This window comes from Nyctereutes procyonoides, unplaced genomic scaffold (genome assembly GCF_905146905.1).
Source record: "Nyctereutes procyonoides isolate TBG_1078 unplaced genomic scaffold, NYPRO_anot_genome, whole genome shotgun sequence".
In the NCBI taxonomy this organism is placed as follows: domain Eukaryota; kingdom Metazoa; phylum Chordata; class Mammalia; order Carnivora; family Canidae; genus Nyctereutes; species Nyctereutes procyonoides.
In genome coordinates this window covers 39713752-39732992 of record NW_026575120.1, presented here as the reverse complement: position 1 = coordinate 39732992, position 19241 = coordinate 39713752, and the positions used below count along the sequence as shown (strand labels likewise).

Genomic DNA, 19241 nt, shown 5'->3' with positions numbered 1-19241 from the left:
GCTGAGTGAGCTGATCAAGTGGTCCTGAGTCCTGTCAAGCACAGCTTGGCTCCCGTCCCACGGGTGTTATAAGGAAGATACTACATTGGTGTATATGGAGTCAGGGTGCTCCACTTCCAATCCCAGTCTGTCATTTACTGGCCATGTGACTGTAGATAATAAACTTAATCTCTGGAAGCCTTAGCTCTTTCATTTTTAAAAATAGGAGTACTAACACCTACATCTTAAAATTGCTGTGATGATTAAAGAAGATGAAATATGGGAACATACTAAATTTAGTGCCTGGCATAAAACGAGGTGTCCAATAAATGTCAGTTGAATAGAACGTAATATCCCCTCCAACCACGAGATACTTTGGTTTTATGCCAAAAAGAGCTTCACCAACTCTTAACAATTTGTGAGTAATTGAAGAAAGTGTTGAAGTGAGTAACCCAGTGACATTTGAATGTTAGGGCAAAAGCTTAAAGTCTGAATAATGACAAATTCATGATGGCGCTAGAGAATAGAAACTTATTTCAAAACTTTTTGAAATAGTCCTCGATATTTTTAAAGATGGTATAGAGAGCTACAATAACCACATGTGGCTTATGATTCAGTAGGACACTGTACAAAGTCACAGAATTATAACATTTTTGCTTATTTAGTGGGAGAAGGGGGACTATCGATGTGTTTGAGTTATAACTGGGTCCTACTGTTTTAGGTTGAATCACATGGCTTAACTTATTTTTAACTGAATTAACAAGATTCCATTATAGGGAATTATAAAAGTCAACAGGCTAACATAGACCCATTTAAAAGGGATTTAAACTAGATTACTTCAATGAGAAAGTTTTAGAAAGCATTTTACTTATAATCTCTCTAATCTCTGACCCTGAAAGCAAGGAAGTGGCTGGTAATGAATTTGTGCAAATATTTAGGTTACATTTGATTAAACATGAGAAGTACCTGGACTCATCATCTGAACTGGAGTTGTCATTCTTAATAAAGGGGCAGAGGGGCAGAGAGAGTTGTTAATCACTGGAAAACTTTAGAGGGGGTTTCTAGAATACAGAGGTCGCTTTTAATTTTTTTTGAAATCCTGTAAGGATTCAAGGAACCAATACTCTTCTCCAAAGACCTCAATAATAACCCCAAGAGGAGGCTTCAGGATCCATTCTTATTCAATCTCAAGTGTGCTCGCTGCTTTGATGATGTTCTAGGTCAAATGATTCATGACAATCCCGTGGAACAGACAGGAATTTAACCAGGACCCCGGTGCTGGACAGCGAATGCAGGCCAAGGAAGAGCCCAACTCTGAGGCCTCAAGTCTGTTGAGCTTTGTCATCTCTGCACTTCCCAGATAATGTGTGTCACTGTCGTGCAGAGCCATGGGCAGGCAGTAATGTAAACAGGTGGAAGGTGTGGCTCTCTGCCCTCAATCCTGTGACACCACCAATGTCCCAATGCAGGGGTTCCTGGTGGCCTTTGAATGACAACCCATTACACCTTCCAGGCCTTTTGCCAAAGAGACCCTCAACACCGGGGTCTCTCACGTAGTGATTAATAACCTTACTAATAATTTACATTTTTATAATATCCGTGATTTCCAAAGTACTTTTACATACACCAGTTCATCTGAGCCTCACAGTCCTGTGAATAATATATTTTATATAATTAATGCAATTTACAAGAATTAAATGCCAAGAGAGTGGTACCGAGAGTCCAATTTGTTTCCAATAATGTTGAAACTGGATTTCAAAGTACTCTTGCTCCACTGTCCTAAGTAATGTTAGTTTCCCCCTCTTTAACCAGGAAAAAGTAAAAAAAAAAAAAAAAAAAAAAAAAAGTATAGATTCCTTTAAAAACAAAAACAAAAACAAAATTAGCTTAGAAAAGTGTTGGTGGTGTGAATAAGGTTAATGGAACAGAGATTTGAAAGAATATTTTGGTGCCATGAGGGTCACAGAGAGTGATTCACAAAGGGCCCTGCATGGGGATCCTACCATAAGCTACACTTGACCTTCTTACTTGGGGAGTAACACAGGAAGTAAAATTTGCCGTGGATGAAGAAAATGGTGAGTCCTTTGCACAAGTCAAAAGGAAGCAAGCTTGCATTAGTCAAATCTGAACATTAGAATATTTAAAATAAAATGTGAGAGAGTTGAAGTTAACAGAGATCTTAGAAAACCCCTTTTAACAAAAGAACAGGGATAGAATATTATTTACACATCATCCTCCTGATCCGTCTTTGACAGTGGTCTCTTCATTTATTTATTTTTAAAAGATTTTATTTATTTATTCATGAGGCAGAGAGAGAGAGAGAGAGAGAGAGAGAGAGAGAGAGGCAGAGACACAGGCAGAGGGAGAAGCAGGCTCCATGCAGGGAACCTGATGCGGGACTCAATCCTGGGACTCCAGGATCATGCCCTGGGCTGAAGGCAGGCGCTAAACGGCTGAGCCACCCAGGGAACCCTACAGTGATCTCTTTAAAGGGGTCTATTTAAAGTAGAAATACAGAAAAGGGGTTTACCATTCATTAGACACATATATCACTCTCGGCAAGTGGGGGTGAGAGAAAAATCTGAGAGCATGAGAACATGATATTGAAAAATGGAAAAAACATCCTATTCTCTTTTTAAAGCCTTTTTTTTTTTTTGAAGAAGAGTTTTAGGTTCACAGCAATGTTGAGAAAAAGGTATCAAAATTCCCATATACCACCTGCCTACCTACTTATATATAGCCTTCCCCACTATTAACATCCCCCACCAGAGTGGTACATTAATTACAATCAATGAACTCACACCAAGACATCATCGTCACCCAAAATCTACAGTTGACTTTGGGTTCACGCTTGGTGTTGTACATTCTATGGGTTTGGGCAAATGCATAATGACATGTGTCCATTATCACAGCATCATGCAGGGTATTTTCACTGCCCTAAAAACCCTCTGTGCTTTGCTTATTCATTACCCACCCCCCCTCCCACACACACACACAACCCCTGGCAACCACTGATCTTTTTACTGTCTCCATAGTTTTGTCTTTTCTAAAACGTCACGAAACTGGAGTCATACCGTAAGCAGCCTTTTCAGATTGTATTTTTTTCCACTTTGGAATAGGCCTTTAAGTTTCTTCTGTGTCTTTTCATAACTTGGTAACTCATTTCTTTTTAATGCTGGATCATATTCCACTGTCTGGATGTACCAGTTTATTTGTTCATTTACCTACTGGAGGATATCTTGGTTGCTTCCAGGTTTTGGCAATTATGAATAAAGGTGCTATAAATATCCATGGGCAGGTTTTTGTGTGAACATCAAGTTTTCAGTTCCTTTGGGTAAATACCTGGGAGCATGATTGGTGGATCTTATGGTAAAAATGTTTAGTTTTCTAAGAAACCACCAAACTGTCTTCTAAAGCGACTGCACTACTTTGCATTCCTACCAGCAATGAATGAGAATTCCTGTTGCTTCACATCCTCACCAGCATTTGGTGTTGTCAGTGTTCTGGATTTTTGGCCATTCTACTAAATGTCCAGAGGTATCTCGTTTCAATATGGATTTCCCCGATGTATATGATGTGGAGTATCTTTTCATATACTTTATTTGCCATCTGTATATCTTTTTCTTAAGCTGTTTAGCTCATTTTTACAGTTCCCTATTGATACTAATTAAATGAACCTCAAGCATGACAAAAATAAAAGCCACTTAAAGATAAATTATTAAATTGATAACTAAATTAAAAACTAAAGAAAGCAAAACCTCACAAAATGTTATTGGCTGGTGGGGCCTAAATGGAAAGAGTTAAAATGACCTGAATCCTAAAATATTTTGTCCAATCACATTTTGTAACATTAATAGGAAATTAACATTTCTTATAAATGTCAGCCATATTATTTCAGAGACCAAAAATTTTAAATGGAATGTTTTTAAAATTCTCTTTTAAATGTTTTAGAATTCTTTAGGTTTTAATAATATATCTTTAAGTGGCTTTTATTTTTTTGTCATGGTTGAGGTTCATGGGGCTTCTTAAATCCTTAGACTGGGGAGTCATTCATGACAAATATCTTTTAAAGAGTCTTCTTCCCTAATCAAGCTCCTGCTCCCAGAATTAGGTGTGGCCTCCACTCTATCAGCCATGTCGATGGGACTTGCAAAGTGGCTTTACCATTAAAACCTTCAGAATGGGTTGGTTCCACTTGTAGGTTTTATTGAGCACTTTCTGTTCCACTTTCCCTGTGTATTTTAGTTGGGTCTTTCACTTCTACTTCATTCCAAGCCTGGTCTCATTCATCTCCATCAGCCCCCTGCTTCCCACATAGCTAGCAGGCTTGCAGTAAGTGTTTCTATATTGCACTAAACTTATGCTCAGTGCACGTGAAGAAATTATTAATGATCAAGCTACTTCACACTACCTCAGTCATACAGCACATAGATAAGTAACATTTTAGTACCAATAAATCAATCTATTGAGAATCTTTGCCTTATGGAAGTTTAGAAGCCACCTTATATTTAGTGAGGTCATCACTTGAAAGAGTCAGCTAGAAAATACTGTCAGGCCAAGTTCAGATAATACATTTAAGATGTCAAGCAAGGGATGCCGCAGAGAGCTCAGATGGCCCTAGTAGTGTCCATTTCCTGAGTTTTTGGTCTCAATGGGAGGAAAAACAGTAAAATATCCATTTACCTAAATCAACCATGACTATAATCAAGTACAATTGATAGAGGTATAGATATGTGAATGAGGTCAAAACCAGGCTGATGGAGAAGATGGGTCAATTAAAAGCATTTAACAGGTTAGCTCAACACCCCCCACTATGGGCTTGATCATTTAAGAGAGTAAATTTCCACCAGCCAAAGGATGCCTAGAATGAGCTCAATTGCTAAGGCCAGAGCTGCCCGTTGGAAATGATGAACACACAAAAAGGTTGTGGAGTGGAGAAACTGCCTGTCAGGAACAGATTTTTATGCCCTGCAGATGTGAAGTGCTCAAGGAAAATGTGGGTGTTGGTGAATGGACCTGCTTGTAGGAGAGCCAAAAACATGAGTGATTTAGAAGCAAAACCCCGTAAACAAACTATTAGATTGGTTCCTCTGAGGTTCATGAAAGAAATGTACAGCATTTCAGCTGAAATCCTGGAGCTAATACGTAGGAAGTGATAGTTTTGTAAACTTCACATTATTTAGAGTTCTGGTTACTACTGAAGAATGGAGAATAAAAGCGTTTGACAACACACACGGAAAAATCAGTTATATCCAAAAAGGTCCCAGGGCATTAGAAAATGGCACAAATCTGAAAAAATGTTATTCATTCAATACCTAAAGCCAAGTCCAAAAACTGTGTTCTCATGAGTCTGTTGGGTATCACACAGTCTGTGTGTCTTCTATCGAGAAATGTCTGTTCATGTCTTCTACCCACTTTTAAATTGGGTTATTTGTTTTTTTGATGGTGAGTTGTAGAAGTTTTTAAAAGTATTTTAGGCACTAACCCTGTATTGGACATGTCATTTGCAAATATCTGCTCCCATTCTGTAGGTTGTTTACTTTTGTTGATTGTTGATCTGCCGTCCAGAAGCTTTTTATTTTGATGTAGTCTCAATAGTTTATTTTTGCTTTTATTTCCCTTGCCTCAGGAGACAGATCTACAAAAATGTATGGATGATGTTAGAGAAATGACTGCCTGCGTTCTCTTAGAGGATTTTTATGGTTTCAGGACCTTTAGGTCCTTAATCCATTTCGAATTTATTTTTGCGCATGGTGTGAGATCATCGGGGAAATGCAAATCAAAACCACAGTGAGATATAACCTTGCACCTGTCAGAATGGCTAAGATCAACAACTCAAGAAACAACAAACTGAAAATGGAACTACCTTAATGACCCAGTAATTGCACTACTGGATATTTACCCAAAGAATACGAAAATACTGATTCAAAAGGATATATACATCCTTATATACAGATATCTCTGTGTACACCCCCCCACACCCCCCCCCCCCCCACACTGGACTATTATTTATCCATAAAAAAGAATGAAATCTTGCCATTTGCAACAACATGTGTGGAGCTAGAGAGTATTATGCTAAGTGAAGTAAGACTGTCAGAGAAAGACAAATACCATATGTCTTCACTCATATGTGAAGTTTAAGAAACAAAACAAACAAAAGAAAAAAAATAAACCAAAAAATAGACTCTTAACTCTAGAGAACAACAGGGGGTTGCTGGGGGGGGGCGGGGGGGGAGCGAGTGGAGGGCATTAAGAGTATACTTGCCATGATGAGCACTGAGGTACATATAGAACTGTTGAGTCACTATATTGTACACCTGAAACTAATATAATACTGTATGTCAACTACACTGGAATTAAAAGAAAAAAAAAAACCTAAAAACTGTGTTCTCTATAATGTTTAGTGTTTTAGAAGGGGCTTGCTTTACCCACTGAATTTTAATTTTTGTTATTGTTTAAAAGATTTTATTTATTTATCCATGAGAGACACAGAGAGATGCAGAGAGAGAGGCAGAGACACAGGCAGAGGGAGAAGCAGGCTCCATGCAGGGAGCCCGACGTGGGATTCGATCCCAGGTCTTCAGGATAGCCCTGGGCTGAAGGTGGCGCTAAACCACTGAGCCACCCAGCTGCCCCCCACTGAATTTTTAAATCCTTTCCTCAGGAGGACTTAATTGACCAGGTTTTTCTTTATACCTGGGACCCCACAAAGAAACTCAGGCCAGGGGGAATGTTCTTTTACCACCATGAAATTCTGTAATGATGTGTCAGCTATCTCTCTAGCTCTGGTCTTTTGGAATCAAGTCTAAAGTATTTTCTTTGATCCCTAAGTATTTCTAAGGTTTTGTCCATAAGCATTTTTTTTTTACCTTTTTCTTCTTCTTTTTTTTCTTAAAACATTTAAGTAGATAATCTTCATATGTTTCCATGGTATTCTTAAGTTGCCTCTTAAGGTTTGACGTTTTAAGAAACATAAATACAGAGAAGGGATAGTTTCCTTTCTTGAATAACACATTAAGAGGAAAAGGAAAAAGAATTCTATTCTTGTTCCTTTGGGCCTTCATCCAAACCTACAAAGCCTCCTATTCAAACTGGAAATGAGAAAGAAGCCTATAAAAGTCATCTCTCTCTGCTGGTTTGAAACTCTCCTCAGGCTGGGAGTAAGACTGGGTGGGTAGGCCTCAGAAAACATGGTCCTTGTTCCCAACAGCTTACCCTGGTTCCACACACGGATGAGACGACAGGGTTCATAATTCCAATATTTCTCTTCTTTTTCTCCTCCACTTGTTTATAGTATTTTTTATTAATGAGTCCCCCCCCACCTCCTACCCCATATCTTCCAATCTTCTCTAAAAAGACAAGCCATGGATTTACTCAGCTCCCTGTGCCACACCTGGAGTCAGGGAGATGCAGGATTTGTGCTACCTTCACAGCACTTTGGGCAAAGCCACCTCCTCCCACCCTCGAAGAAACTGTCCTGGAGGAGGCACAATGGAAATCTTCTCTCTTCTAGAGATCTGCCCTGGACTTGTGCCTTGGACTTGTTGTGCTCTCCTGGTACCAGAAGGGCTTTGTATTGTGAAGAGACGCAGCCATCAGTAAGGTGACCCACATTGGCTCTTGGGAGGGGTGGGTGATTTGCATCAGGAACTGCACAACCAGGCATGAGCCCTGGGATGCAGAGATGGTTGCCTCCAATTTCACCTTCCAGAATCTCTGCATTCTAGTCCATTAGGATTTCGACATTGGGCACTACATTTTCACCTTCAGAATACTACTTCTGTGACCATAATCAAGTAGAACTGACATTTTATGACACTACCATTGTTCCTGATGTAACAAAGCCACAACCCAGGACTCGGAGGTAACAGAAATGATGCCAGTTAGGCTTCTGACATTTGAAGCTTTCAGGGAAGGATTAAAGAATGACACGACTCAAAGTAAAAAACAAAAACATCAACAAAAAAGGAAGCAGTGCTGATGATGAACAGTGACACCTGCCATTGGACTGGTGTGCCAGACTCTCTTTGTGGAATTTCACTCCTACCACTCCATGTGATTCTCATGATGGAATTAAGAAGCGGGTATTTTGGGAGTGCCTGGGTGGCTCAGTCGGATAAGCATCTTGACTTGATTTCGGCTCAGGTCATCATCTCAGAGTCATGAAATTGAGCCCCGTATCAGGCTCCATGCTCAGTGGGGAGTCTGCTTGAGATTCTCTCTCTTTCCCCTACCCCTATCTTGATTGCGCATGATCTCTGTCTCTCAAATAAGTAAATATTTATAAAAAAGTGAGTATTACATAATTCTGAAGATGAGGCCAAGTGGAGTTAAACAATTTGCTCAAGGTTACAGAACCTGCAAGTGAGGAAGCTGGATTCAAACCCACACACTTGAACCCAAGTCTATCATCCATTTTCTGTGTAGAGATTGAGTTGGCCATGACCAGATTCTTCTACCACATTAATAATACAGATCGTAAACTGTTCGTCAGTGTCAAGAGACTCGTCAGAGAGTAGGAGACTTCCCTGGCCCATGGTGAGGCCCTGTGTCCTCGAGCAACTTTAATGATGGTGGTGCCATGTGTCTACCACTCAGGTGCTCTGCACAGTTCTGGGACCTTGCTCCCTCTCTTTTGGCCTTTATCTGAGCAACAAACACAATGGATGTTCGAGAAGCAAACAGAACGCCCTAAATTCAGAAAACGGCCTCCGACTATTTAAAGATACGTATTTTTTCAAATGTAATTTTGGTTTGGCAGATGAACATGAACACTTTTATAGGAAAAAAAGTGCAGATGAGTGAATTAGGGGATATTTTTGTGCTTTGTGATGATAAGTTCCTGGTAAACTCAGTGCAGTGAAGGGATCATAATGAAGAAGTGTTTGCAGCAGCCTGGGTGACAGCTAATTCACATCCACTCCTTTCATATACTGTAGATTTCCCTGATTTTGTAGCAATAAGCCACTGGAATGTTTTGAAAACTTCAACACAGTCGGACTCCAACTACACATTCAAGACTTTCAGGCACATTACGTATTCGCTGAATGTTTGTTAAAGAAATGAATCAATACATAAATACAGAACACACCTAGATGTTCCCACCCCTCCGCGTAAGGAGTGGGAAAGTCTTTGTTCAGATTTTGTATCCTGAAAAATTTTTTCTGATTAATTCTGCATCCAATAAAATTCTGCTATTTTACTGAATTGGAGTAACTAAAGGGCTTTAAGGCAAGGGGTTCTGTTTTCAGTTTTGTATCAGTCTACATGAAGGACCAAGCCTTGGCGAGGAGCAGTACTACCCAGTGGTGAAGACCATGAGTTTTCCATCAATCTGCCTGCATACAAATCCCAGGCCTCCTACTGACTGGTATGTGAGCACCGGCCAAGTTGCCACACACATTTAATGTCTGTTTCCTTCTCTGTAAAATGGGGATGATAATAATAGTTACGCAGCCCATAGGGTTGTCATGACAGTAGGACAGTAGGTGACGTTAACACAATTACAGAGCTTAGCACATTGTCGGGCACATGATAAGTCCTCGCCACATGTCAGCAGTCTTCACTGTTACCATGCAGGAATTAAGAAGCACTGAAGATTTTTACTAGCACTTGCATTCATTTCCGGTGTCCACCTTTAGAACGTACCACAGATTGAGTGGCTTAAGGCAACAAAAATGTATTCTCTTACAGTTTTGGGGTGGATGTTGAAAACTAAAGTGTTATCAGGGCTACACTTCTTCTGAAAGCCCTAGAGGAGGGTCCCGCTTGGCCTTTTCCAAGTTCTGGTGGCCCAAGCATTCCTTGGCTTATGGTGGCACCACTTCAGTCTCTGTCTCCAGCTTCATGCAGCCTTCTCCTGGTGTGTGACTGTGTCTATCTGCGTCCTGGCCTTGTCTTGGAAGGACACTGTCATTGGATTTAGGGGCCATTCTAATCCAGTATGACCTCGCCTTAATTACATCTGCAAAGACTATGTTTCTAAACAAGATCACATTCTAAGGTTCTGGGTGGACATGAATTTGGGGGAGGCGGATACTTATTTAACCATGTTGGCATTTAATTACAAAAATCAAACACACAAACTGTTGTAGCCACCAGAGGTCTTAATTTTGCCTCTTGCTTAAAAACAGAGAGAAGTTACAGAGAGAGTTTGCTTCTGATTATGTTGCTTATTTCTGCTTAGAAATAAAAATGAGGTGGATAGTTGTAACATTTTCCAGTGTTTTGGGGTTTGTCCAGCTAAGAAGAAATGGGTCCCCAGTGTAGGTCCCCAGTGTAGGTCTCCACTAATCCTGGGAATGACACACCAGACCCATGGCTGAGCCTTCCATGTAGACCAGGGTGGTGCTGTGTTTCTAGAGGCTTCCACAGCCTCAGCCAATGGACTGCCAGGGAATTCTGCTGTGTGATGGAGCTGTATCAGTTGAGTTAATCACTACTGGGTGGTGGACTCTGTGAGAAGATGGGCCACCGTGGGCTTCTCTGGACAGAGGACATGACTGGATCTATGGTCTGGCCATAGGTTTCCCAGCTGCCCCTTGTGTTCCTTGCAAAACATGAACTCCCCCAACCAGCATGCCTATCAATGTGCAGGGAGCCCTGGGAGAGCTAATGCCTGAGCTGGTGATCAAACTTCTATAGATTCATTTAAAGAAAGTCTACGGCAGCTTCCTCGATGAGAGGCTAGAGGAAGGCAGAAAGATGTTTCTCGCACATGTAGATTTGCTGGCAGGGGATGGTGAGTAAAAGTGCATCCTCTATGAAGCAAAAGAGACTCATCAGGTGGAAACTGCTTGAGTCCAACCCTGTCCTCCTGAGCTTAATGAAGTGGCAGCACATGGTAATTTGATTTACAAATGCAACCATATATTCATTCGAGAGAGAGAAATAGGGAAAGTAGATAAGGAGTGTGGATGGATAGAGACAGAGATGGATGTTGTGACAGAGTGTGCTCCTAGGACGTGGGGGAGACAGATGGAGATGGAGGTGGTGGGGACAGAGAGACAAAGGGGAGAGGGAAAGAGAGAAACAGAGAATTTAAATAGTGTGAGCCATTTGCCATCACCCCTCTGACCACCTAATATCTGGGGAGACCCTGGGTTGATCTGCCACCTTGGGCTACCCCTGGTCCTTGCCTGTCCTAGTGTGCATCTTGCATGTGGCTGACTGCGACGTAAACATCTCAAGGTTTTTATTTTCATACAACTTGGCCCCAACGAGGCAATCCCTCCTCTAGTGCCCACAGGAAGGATGAAAAATTAGGCTCTGTTAAATGCAGAGAGATGGATTTTTCGAGGCTAATTTAATTTTATGCAATTTTCACCCGAGATGCCACTCCATTCCAGATAGTACAGTCAGGTGGCATACGATCTCTGGTTCATAACTATGTGTTTTCTAAGCAGAAACAGTTGATCCTTGAATGCCAGGGTTAAGAACTCTGCCTCTTAGGACTGTTCTTCCCCAAAAGAGGAACAAATGAGGAAGTTAGAGGTAATGCGTAATTGTATAAAGAGAAGAAAATATGCAAAAGAGAAATGAAAGTAAATACTGGGGTTTTAAACTTCCCCTAAAAATAATGGCAGTCAATAGTTAGTTGCATTTTTCTCATGGTTTGCTGACCTCATATGTGTATGCATGTGTGCGCGCGTGTGTCTGATTTTGTGTGAACATGTAATCAGGGTGCTCATGGTATAGCAGGACCTGTTTATTCACTTAGTTAAATGCCGTGAACACTTTCCACATCCACATGCACAGACCTGGACTATCAAAGGACAACCCATGAAGGATTTTCATGAACTTCTTTGGCAGATGACTGTGGCCACTCTTTTTAGAAGTTGGATTTTTGGGCTGCAGCCCCACTAGGAGGCTATTGTCACAGGAGCTCCTGTGAAGTTCAAGTCTCCCTGGGAGAGGAAACCCAAAACAGAGGGGGCACCTGGCTGGAGGCCTCCCAGGGCAGACCCCTGGCCCACGAAAGAGCTTGCAGATGAAGCTTTCCTAGATAGCTTCAGGATTCCTTTCTTTTTTTTTTTTATTTATTTATGATAGTCATACAGAGAGAGAGAGAGGCAGAGACATAGACAGAGGGAGAAGCAGGCTCCATGCACCGGGAGCCTGACGTGGGATTCAATCCCGGGTCTCCAGGATCGCGCCCTGGGCCAAAGGCAGGCGCCAAACCGCTGCGCCACCCAGGGATCCCAAGCTTCAGGATTCCTTTCAACCAGAACTACCATCATTCTCCCCAAGTCAAGAGGCGACTTGTGTTGACTCCAAAGGATGCCCATTGAATACTTTCCAAATATGTACTGCAGTTTTTAATTTTAGTTTTGGTAAAGCCACGGGTTGAGTCAAATGTAAACGCGTCACTGGAAACAGATATTAAGAGAATATTTAGGTGACTTTTGAAATAACGTCAAGGGAAACACACAAGCTTCATTTAACTCTATCTCTCACATTGGCTAGGCTGAAGCGTGTGTACCCCTGCCTTTCTATTTGTGGAATATTGCCTACTAACATGCAAAAGTTTTGTACGAGCCAGTATGGTTAACTTAACTCTCCAAAAATCAGAGGATCATGATTTTCTTTAGATTAGTACTTACGTAGTGGAATCTCTCAGGCATTAGGACTTACTCGATCGGGTTCAGACATCACTTTGGCGATGGGATGACTGCATTAAATTAGCATCAAGTACAATGAGTGGTAATTGCAGGGCTGTCATTTCTACAAGTGCAAAATTAATGTGTCCTGCAAACCCATCCCATTGTGTGCCACAGGAAAATCATGGAACCACGTTGTTCCGAGCAGAAAAATGCCCTGTAACAGCACTGTTAATGTGGTACGGTATTATTCAGCAATGGTATTCCTTTCCACCTCTGTTGTTGTCTCGTGCTCATTCTTCAAAATCTGCCTGACCTCATTTGTATGCTCATATTGCAGCACCACCAGACAGTAGCCTGGATGTACAGAGAATGCTACGGAACAATTCCTCCTTCTGTGTGGCATCTTGTGTGAATAATGCCAGCATAAACCACCCTCCATGTATTCACGAGGGTATGAATAGGCTACTTATGTAAAGCTTGTTATTAAGAGATACACCAACCATTTACAGGAATCTTTACCCAAATACTATACATTCATTTGGAAGGAGAAGAGTGATTTATGTGCATTTGGGTGGTAGCTTAGGGAAGGTACCGCTCGGCCACGCTCCATCCCTCTTGTTTACATGTGGGAAATGAAGCCACACACCAGTTGAGTGCATTTCTTCAAGTCATGCGGGATCACAAGGTGTATTTTGAAAGACAACATGCATATGCATTGGGCTCCCGTAGCCTGCTGATTGGCTTCGCAGAATTTATTAGGGATTAAAGGACCCATTCGAGCCTGAAATAATGCACTAATAACAGGTGCTCTAAGCCGACTGATGTGTTATCTCACTCTTCCTGCAGTTTGGCTGAGGCTGAGAACCACTCACAGAGGCATCCTGCGTAAGGATAATAATAATAATAATGATAGTGACAACAACTGGCTGGACAGGTTTCCTTGTGAGTCTGGCTGGAACCACATCTCTCAGCAGCCAGGGGCTGGCGGGGGATGGGGGGGCATCCAGACTGCGGGCTGCCCTGACTCATCATCCACTGCAGGAACCCATCGGTCAACCTGCGAGCCCCTGACCTGCCCCTGACCTCGCTGAGCTCTGCCATGGACCATGAGGGTGTGATGCAGCTATGTTCTTTGGAAGGTTCTAGCAGCGCACAGTCATCTGGCATTTGAGTGAGACTCCACACACACACATGTGGAGCATCTCTCATCTTAAGTGAATGACAGAGATCAGGGGATGATTTAGGAGACTTCCTCCATAAGGTGGGAGAAGAATCCCGAATACCCTACTCTCAGAATAGAGTGCAGCGTGCACAACAACAACAACAACAACAAAAATCCCGATGTGGATGACTGAGGCTTCAAAGGAGGTACAAGAACACCATAGAAATGGGCTCTTTCTTACCCTTGTTGCAAAACGTGCCGTCGTAGGCCGTGTGGGAGCAGTCACAGGAGTAGCCGTGGTACTTCTCTAGACACCTGCCGCCGTTCTCACAGTTGGCGCCGTAGCTGGTGCAGTGGCCCGAGCACCCGGACTTGAAGCCGGATGTGACCTTGGCTCTTTCCTCCAGGTCCAGTGTCACCCCGTTCATCCGCAGGGAGCGGATGCAGCCCAGGAAGCCCTGCTGGCCCCCAGCACCACCTGCAAATGACAGAAGGCACGGAACTCAGACGGAGGGACCTCTGCTGTAGCCCCTGTGCTCATCCATCACCCCCCAGACCGCTGGTGGCAGGTGAGGGGGCCACTAAGGGCAGTCAGCCCTGTCGCTTTGGAGGTGGCCCTGCCTGATAGAGAAGCTCCAAGCTTTCTCCCCTTTGGCCATAATGTCTAACTAAGGGAGGCTGTCTTGGGAGAAGCCATACGTTTGCTACAGAAATAAAATGTTTGGAGATCCACAAAAATTATATATACTGTTTTGGAAGTCTAATCTGGCTTCCTAAAGAAGTTTATAGAAGTCTCTAGGGTTTTTTTGTTTGTTTGTATGTTTGTTCTTTAATCCCATGGCATTCACTTCCATAGCATTATCTATGGAAAGAAATATAAAAAAGGCAGAGAAATATGAATATATTAGCATAGTTAACAAGTTAATTAGTTGGAAGGCATAAACCCATTTGAAATGTGACTGCATGTCCTGATTCTTGTCTTAGGAAATACCTCACTTTGAAGTTCATAGGAAAGGTTCCCAGGCTTCTTGTCCAGGGTGGTCAGAAGTCGGAATTGATAATTTTACACAAGAGTCAGCCACACCACATTGATTACCAGGTCAGGTTAGATGTCATTGCTTTTTGTCTAAATGCCATGGCAAGACATACAGGACAAAGAGCAAGTTCACTGTGATTTTTGAAGTTACAGAGTTAGGCAGAGGTTCATGAACATGAAGATTATTAAAATATTCCTAATAAATCTCACAAGAAAGAGTCATTGGAGCATTATATCACAAGTGAATTTAATTCTGTCTGTAATAACCTTGGCTACGATTTTTTTTTAAAGCAGCTGGTAGAGAAGGAGGAACTCAAGTTTGTACACATGTTGTATGTTAGATTAACAAACTTTTCTGGAAATTAAAATAAAATGTGTAGTCGTTTGAATTACTGAAAGAAATATCTACTGGGGATCTAGGAAAAATGCTGTTAATACAAGTTATTATTTTTTTAAATGCATTTGGCATGCTATGTAGTAGGTACTCCACTGAGCTCCTTCCCTAAATGTTATCACCCGATTCTCACAATGGCCTGGCGAGGCAGGCGTCCTCATAATTACCCCCATTGTACAGATGAGGAGGCTGAGGCTCAGGGAAGCTCAGAGGTTTACTCAAAGAGTCATAGCTCCAAAGTGGCAAAGTTGCGTTAGCTCTTATTTTCAAGTGTAGGGTGTCAAACTCTACCCTGGGTTGACCATTTAATACAGAAGGACTTCAGGGTCAGGGGCCCCATCAATGTACGTGTTTCTGAGACACAGGTTTGGATGTCTTTAAAGACGGAGTGGTCAATAGGATTGTCAGTGTTTGGGTGAGACTGGTAGCTGGGGATTGATTTTCATCACTTGTTCGAGTACGTTGAGAAAAAGCACAGAATCGAGCAGACTCATCAGACAGGGCTAGTGGATCAGAGGCTTTAGTTGCAGAGATGGATTCATTTGCTTATGTGTGTAAATCCTCAGCCACGAAATGGCTATCTTTATAAACCCAAGCCTTGCATTCTCTCGTTGAGCAGTACACAGGTTTTGAACGATGATTCTCCGGGGATTGTTATTTATTATCAAACAAAATAATTGCATAGAAGATTAATTGAAGGGAGTCCAATGCCCTTTTGGGTCAAAGCTATGGGATAGTAGATGGCAGGAGCAGCTATTAAAAACAACCACAATGAAGGATTTCCCATTCTGCGATCTGATCCTCAGCTCAGCTTCATACACTTCTTTGCTGATGAGAATTTGGGCCTGTGCTATGATTTGGAAGGATTTCAACCCATTAGTCCACTCTGTGTGTGTTAAAATTTCAATTTGGTGTCTATCGTGTTAGTGAGTATGGCTTTTGCTCTTCAGTAAGGGCTTTCCAAAGGCCCTTTGTTCAATAAACCCTCAGCCTTTTACATTTTTGTCACTAGTCAATTAAGACAATTATATCCTATTAAAATACTCTGAAATTTTAAAATCATTGTTTTTTAGATATCTCCCACTTGCTCCTTTTCCCTATTACAAATGCAATCGTTTTTCATCATGGAAACCATAAACACACTGATAAGCAAAATGAAAAAGGGAATCTTCAATGCTATGCAGATATAGCTAGCTTTACTTTCAGCAAACAGCCTTTTCTACTTTTATCTATGAACACACATATGTGTAAAAAAATAAAACAAAAGGAGAAATGGGATCACGACATACACATTGTTTTGAAATTTGCTTTTTGCACTCACTATATCATAAAACATTTTCCCAGCAATAAATGTACAGCTAGAGCATCTTGGTTAACATCTGCAAAGCATCCTGTTCTGTGAATGATCTATCACTAATTTCCCATTCCACTACCATTGGGCTTTTAACTTACTCCGGCTTTCATTTTACCCAGGATTCTAATATAATAAATATCCTTGTAAAAAAACAAAACAAAACAAAACAAAAAAAAAAAACTTTGCCACTTCAGTATTTCCTTAGAATTAATTCTTAGAAGTGCAATTGCCGATACAAAGGCATATACATTTTAAAAGCATTTGAAATACATTTTCTTTTAAGATTTTGTCAACTTGCATTTCCCTGGTAGGGTATGAGATTCCCACCTTCCTCATACCAATTCAAATAGCCAGAATTCTTTTGAATTTATAGGCTAGAGAGAAAAAAAAAGAGTTTTTTTTGTTTTAATTTGCATTGCTTCAAACACTGTGAGCTGAATAATTTTTATGTTTTTTCCATTCTTAGTTTTTGTTTCTTCATGCCCTTTGCTTTTTGGGGGGAATAGGAGAGGATTTAGTTCTTATTGACAGATAACAATATTTTGGTCTTTAAGTCTTCATTATAAAAATTTGGCAACTATATCCTTCCAGTCTGTGTCTTCAACTTACACGTGGTGTTTCTTTTTCTCTATGAATGTTTATGTAGACACATCCATGTTTCTTACTTGCATGATTTGTGACTTTGATATTAAGCTTGTAAAGTCCAATCTAAAAGTAATATAATAAACCTAATCCAAATAATATCATCATTCAACTGTATTTTCTTCTAGCACTTTTATGATTTCACTTTTCTTAACATTATAATTTTTATCTGGAATGTATTTTTTTTTAAAGATACAAATCCAAACCACAATGAGATCCCACCTCACACCGGTGAGAATGGGGAAAATCAACAAGGCAGGAAACCACAAATGTCGGAGAGGATGTGGAGAAAGGGGAACCCTCCTGCACTGTTGGTGGGAACGTGAACTGGGGCCGCCACTCTGGAAAACTGTGTGGAGGTTCCTCAAAGAGTTAAAAATAGACCTGCCCTACGACCCAGCAATTGCACTGCTGGGGATTTACCCCAAGGATACAGATGCAGTGAAACGCCGGGACACCTGCACCCGATGTTTCTAGCAGCAATGTCCACAATAGCCAAACTGTGGAAGGAGCCTCGGTGTCCATCGAAAGATGAATGGATAAAGAAGATGTGGTCTCTGTATACAATGGAATATTCCTCAGCCATTAGAAAGGACAAATACCCACCATTTGCTTCAACGTGGATGGACCTGGAGGGTATGATGCTGAGTGAAATAAGTCAATCGGAAAAGGACAAACCTTATATGTCTCATTCATTTGGGGAATATAAAAAATAGTGAAATGGAATAAAGGGGAAAGAAGAAAAAATGAGTGGGAAATATCAGAAAGGGAGACAGAACATGAGAGACTCCTAACTCTGGGAAACGAACAAGGGATGGTAGAAAGGGAGGTGGGTGAGGGGTGGGGGTGACTGGGTGACGGGTACTGAAGGGGGCACTTGATGGGATGAGCACAGGGTGTTATTCTATATGTTGGCAAATTGAACACCAATAAAAAATAAATTAAAAAAACATATTTTATTTGTGTGAGAGAGAGAGCACGTGCACCAGTGGAGAGGAGGGGCAGAGGGAGAGGGAGAAGCAGGTCCCCTGCTGAGCAGGGACCACCCCGCCCCCCAGCTCGGCTGGATCCCAGGAACCCGAGATCATGACTTGAGTTGAAGGCAGCTGCTTTACCAACTCAGCCACCCAGTCGCCCCTGGAATTTATTTCATTTTAAAAATAACTTCTACTTAATGGGTCTCACTAATAGTTAAGAGTTTGAAGGAGAGATTTTTAAAAGACTAAGTAAATGTTAATAAGGCAACAAAAATAGAAGATTTAAAAAGGTCCAATTGACAGAGCAAATCAATCGAGGTTAGATCATATTTTTATCGCATCATTAAGGCAAACAGATATATGTATGGACTTCATTATTTATGTATATAGGCCTCATTCCACAAGGGGTTAGAAGGGGGTGGATTTTTCTGCCTGTCTTTGATTCTTTCTGCTCTCGGTCTTTCTGAAGCTCTACACCTCTCAGCCTTTCTTCCTACCTCCAGGTCTGTATCTCTCTCTTTCATCTCTCTCTCTCTCTCTCTCTCTCTCTCAGCACTGCTGGCTGTTCCAGGTTAGTTGTGTGGCTTCCCTCAAGTCACTTCATCTCCCTCAGCATCATGTTTTCCCACCCATATAAAGAGGATTTGAACTAGATTTTGTCTCCAGTTTCTTCCAGCTCTAAATTAGTCTGGTTCATGACGTACAACCTCTCTCCCTGTACGTATGTGTCTCCATCTCTCTATTTCAGTAAATTACTTTCAATTTCTCCAAATTTACTTCTCACACTGTTGCCTGACCTTCCACTCAGCTCCCGCCCTCCTTTTGTTAATTGACCATAGAATATGACTGTGGTCTAATTTTTATTTGTTGCATTCATTAAATAAAGTTTTGCACTTTTTTCTTAATTGATAAAGCAGGTAAATGGAATTTCATGTCTCTCTCTGTAAAAGAAAACTAAAGAAATTATGCCCTTTTCTTACTTAGATGGCCTCTGATTTATTAAATGGGTCAGTGAGCTGGAAAGTACTTTTACTGATTTCGTCGATATGAAGAAAGATCTTTTGTTCTGAAAATGGTCATTATATGCTATGCAAA

General features: G+C 41.3%; 1 protein-coding gene across 1 annotated transcript in view; it reads right to left on the bottom strand.

Moving 5' to 3' along the window:
• CNTNAP2 (contactin associated protein 2) overlaps positions 1-19241 on the bottom strand; it is a 1382004-nt gene that overhangs the window by 192169 nt on the left and 1170594 nt on the right. The window contains exon 18 of the mRNA XM_055334793.1: positions 13985-14221. Within this exon, the coding sequence (XP_055190768.1) occupies positions 13985-14221 (237 nt within the window). The remainder of the gene's footprint in view (positions 1-13984; positions 14222-19241) is intronic.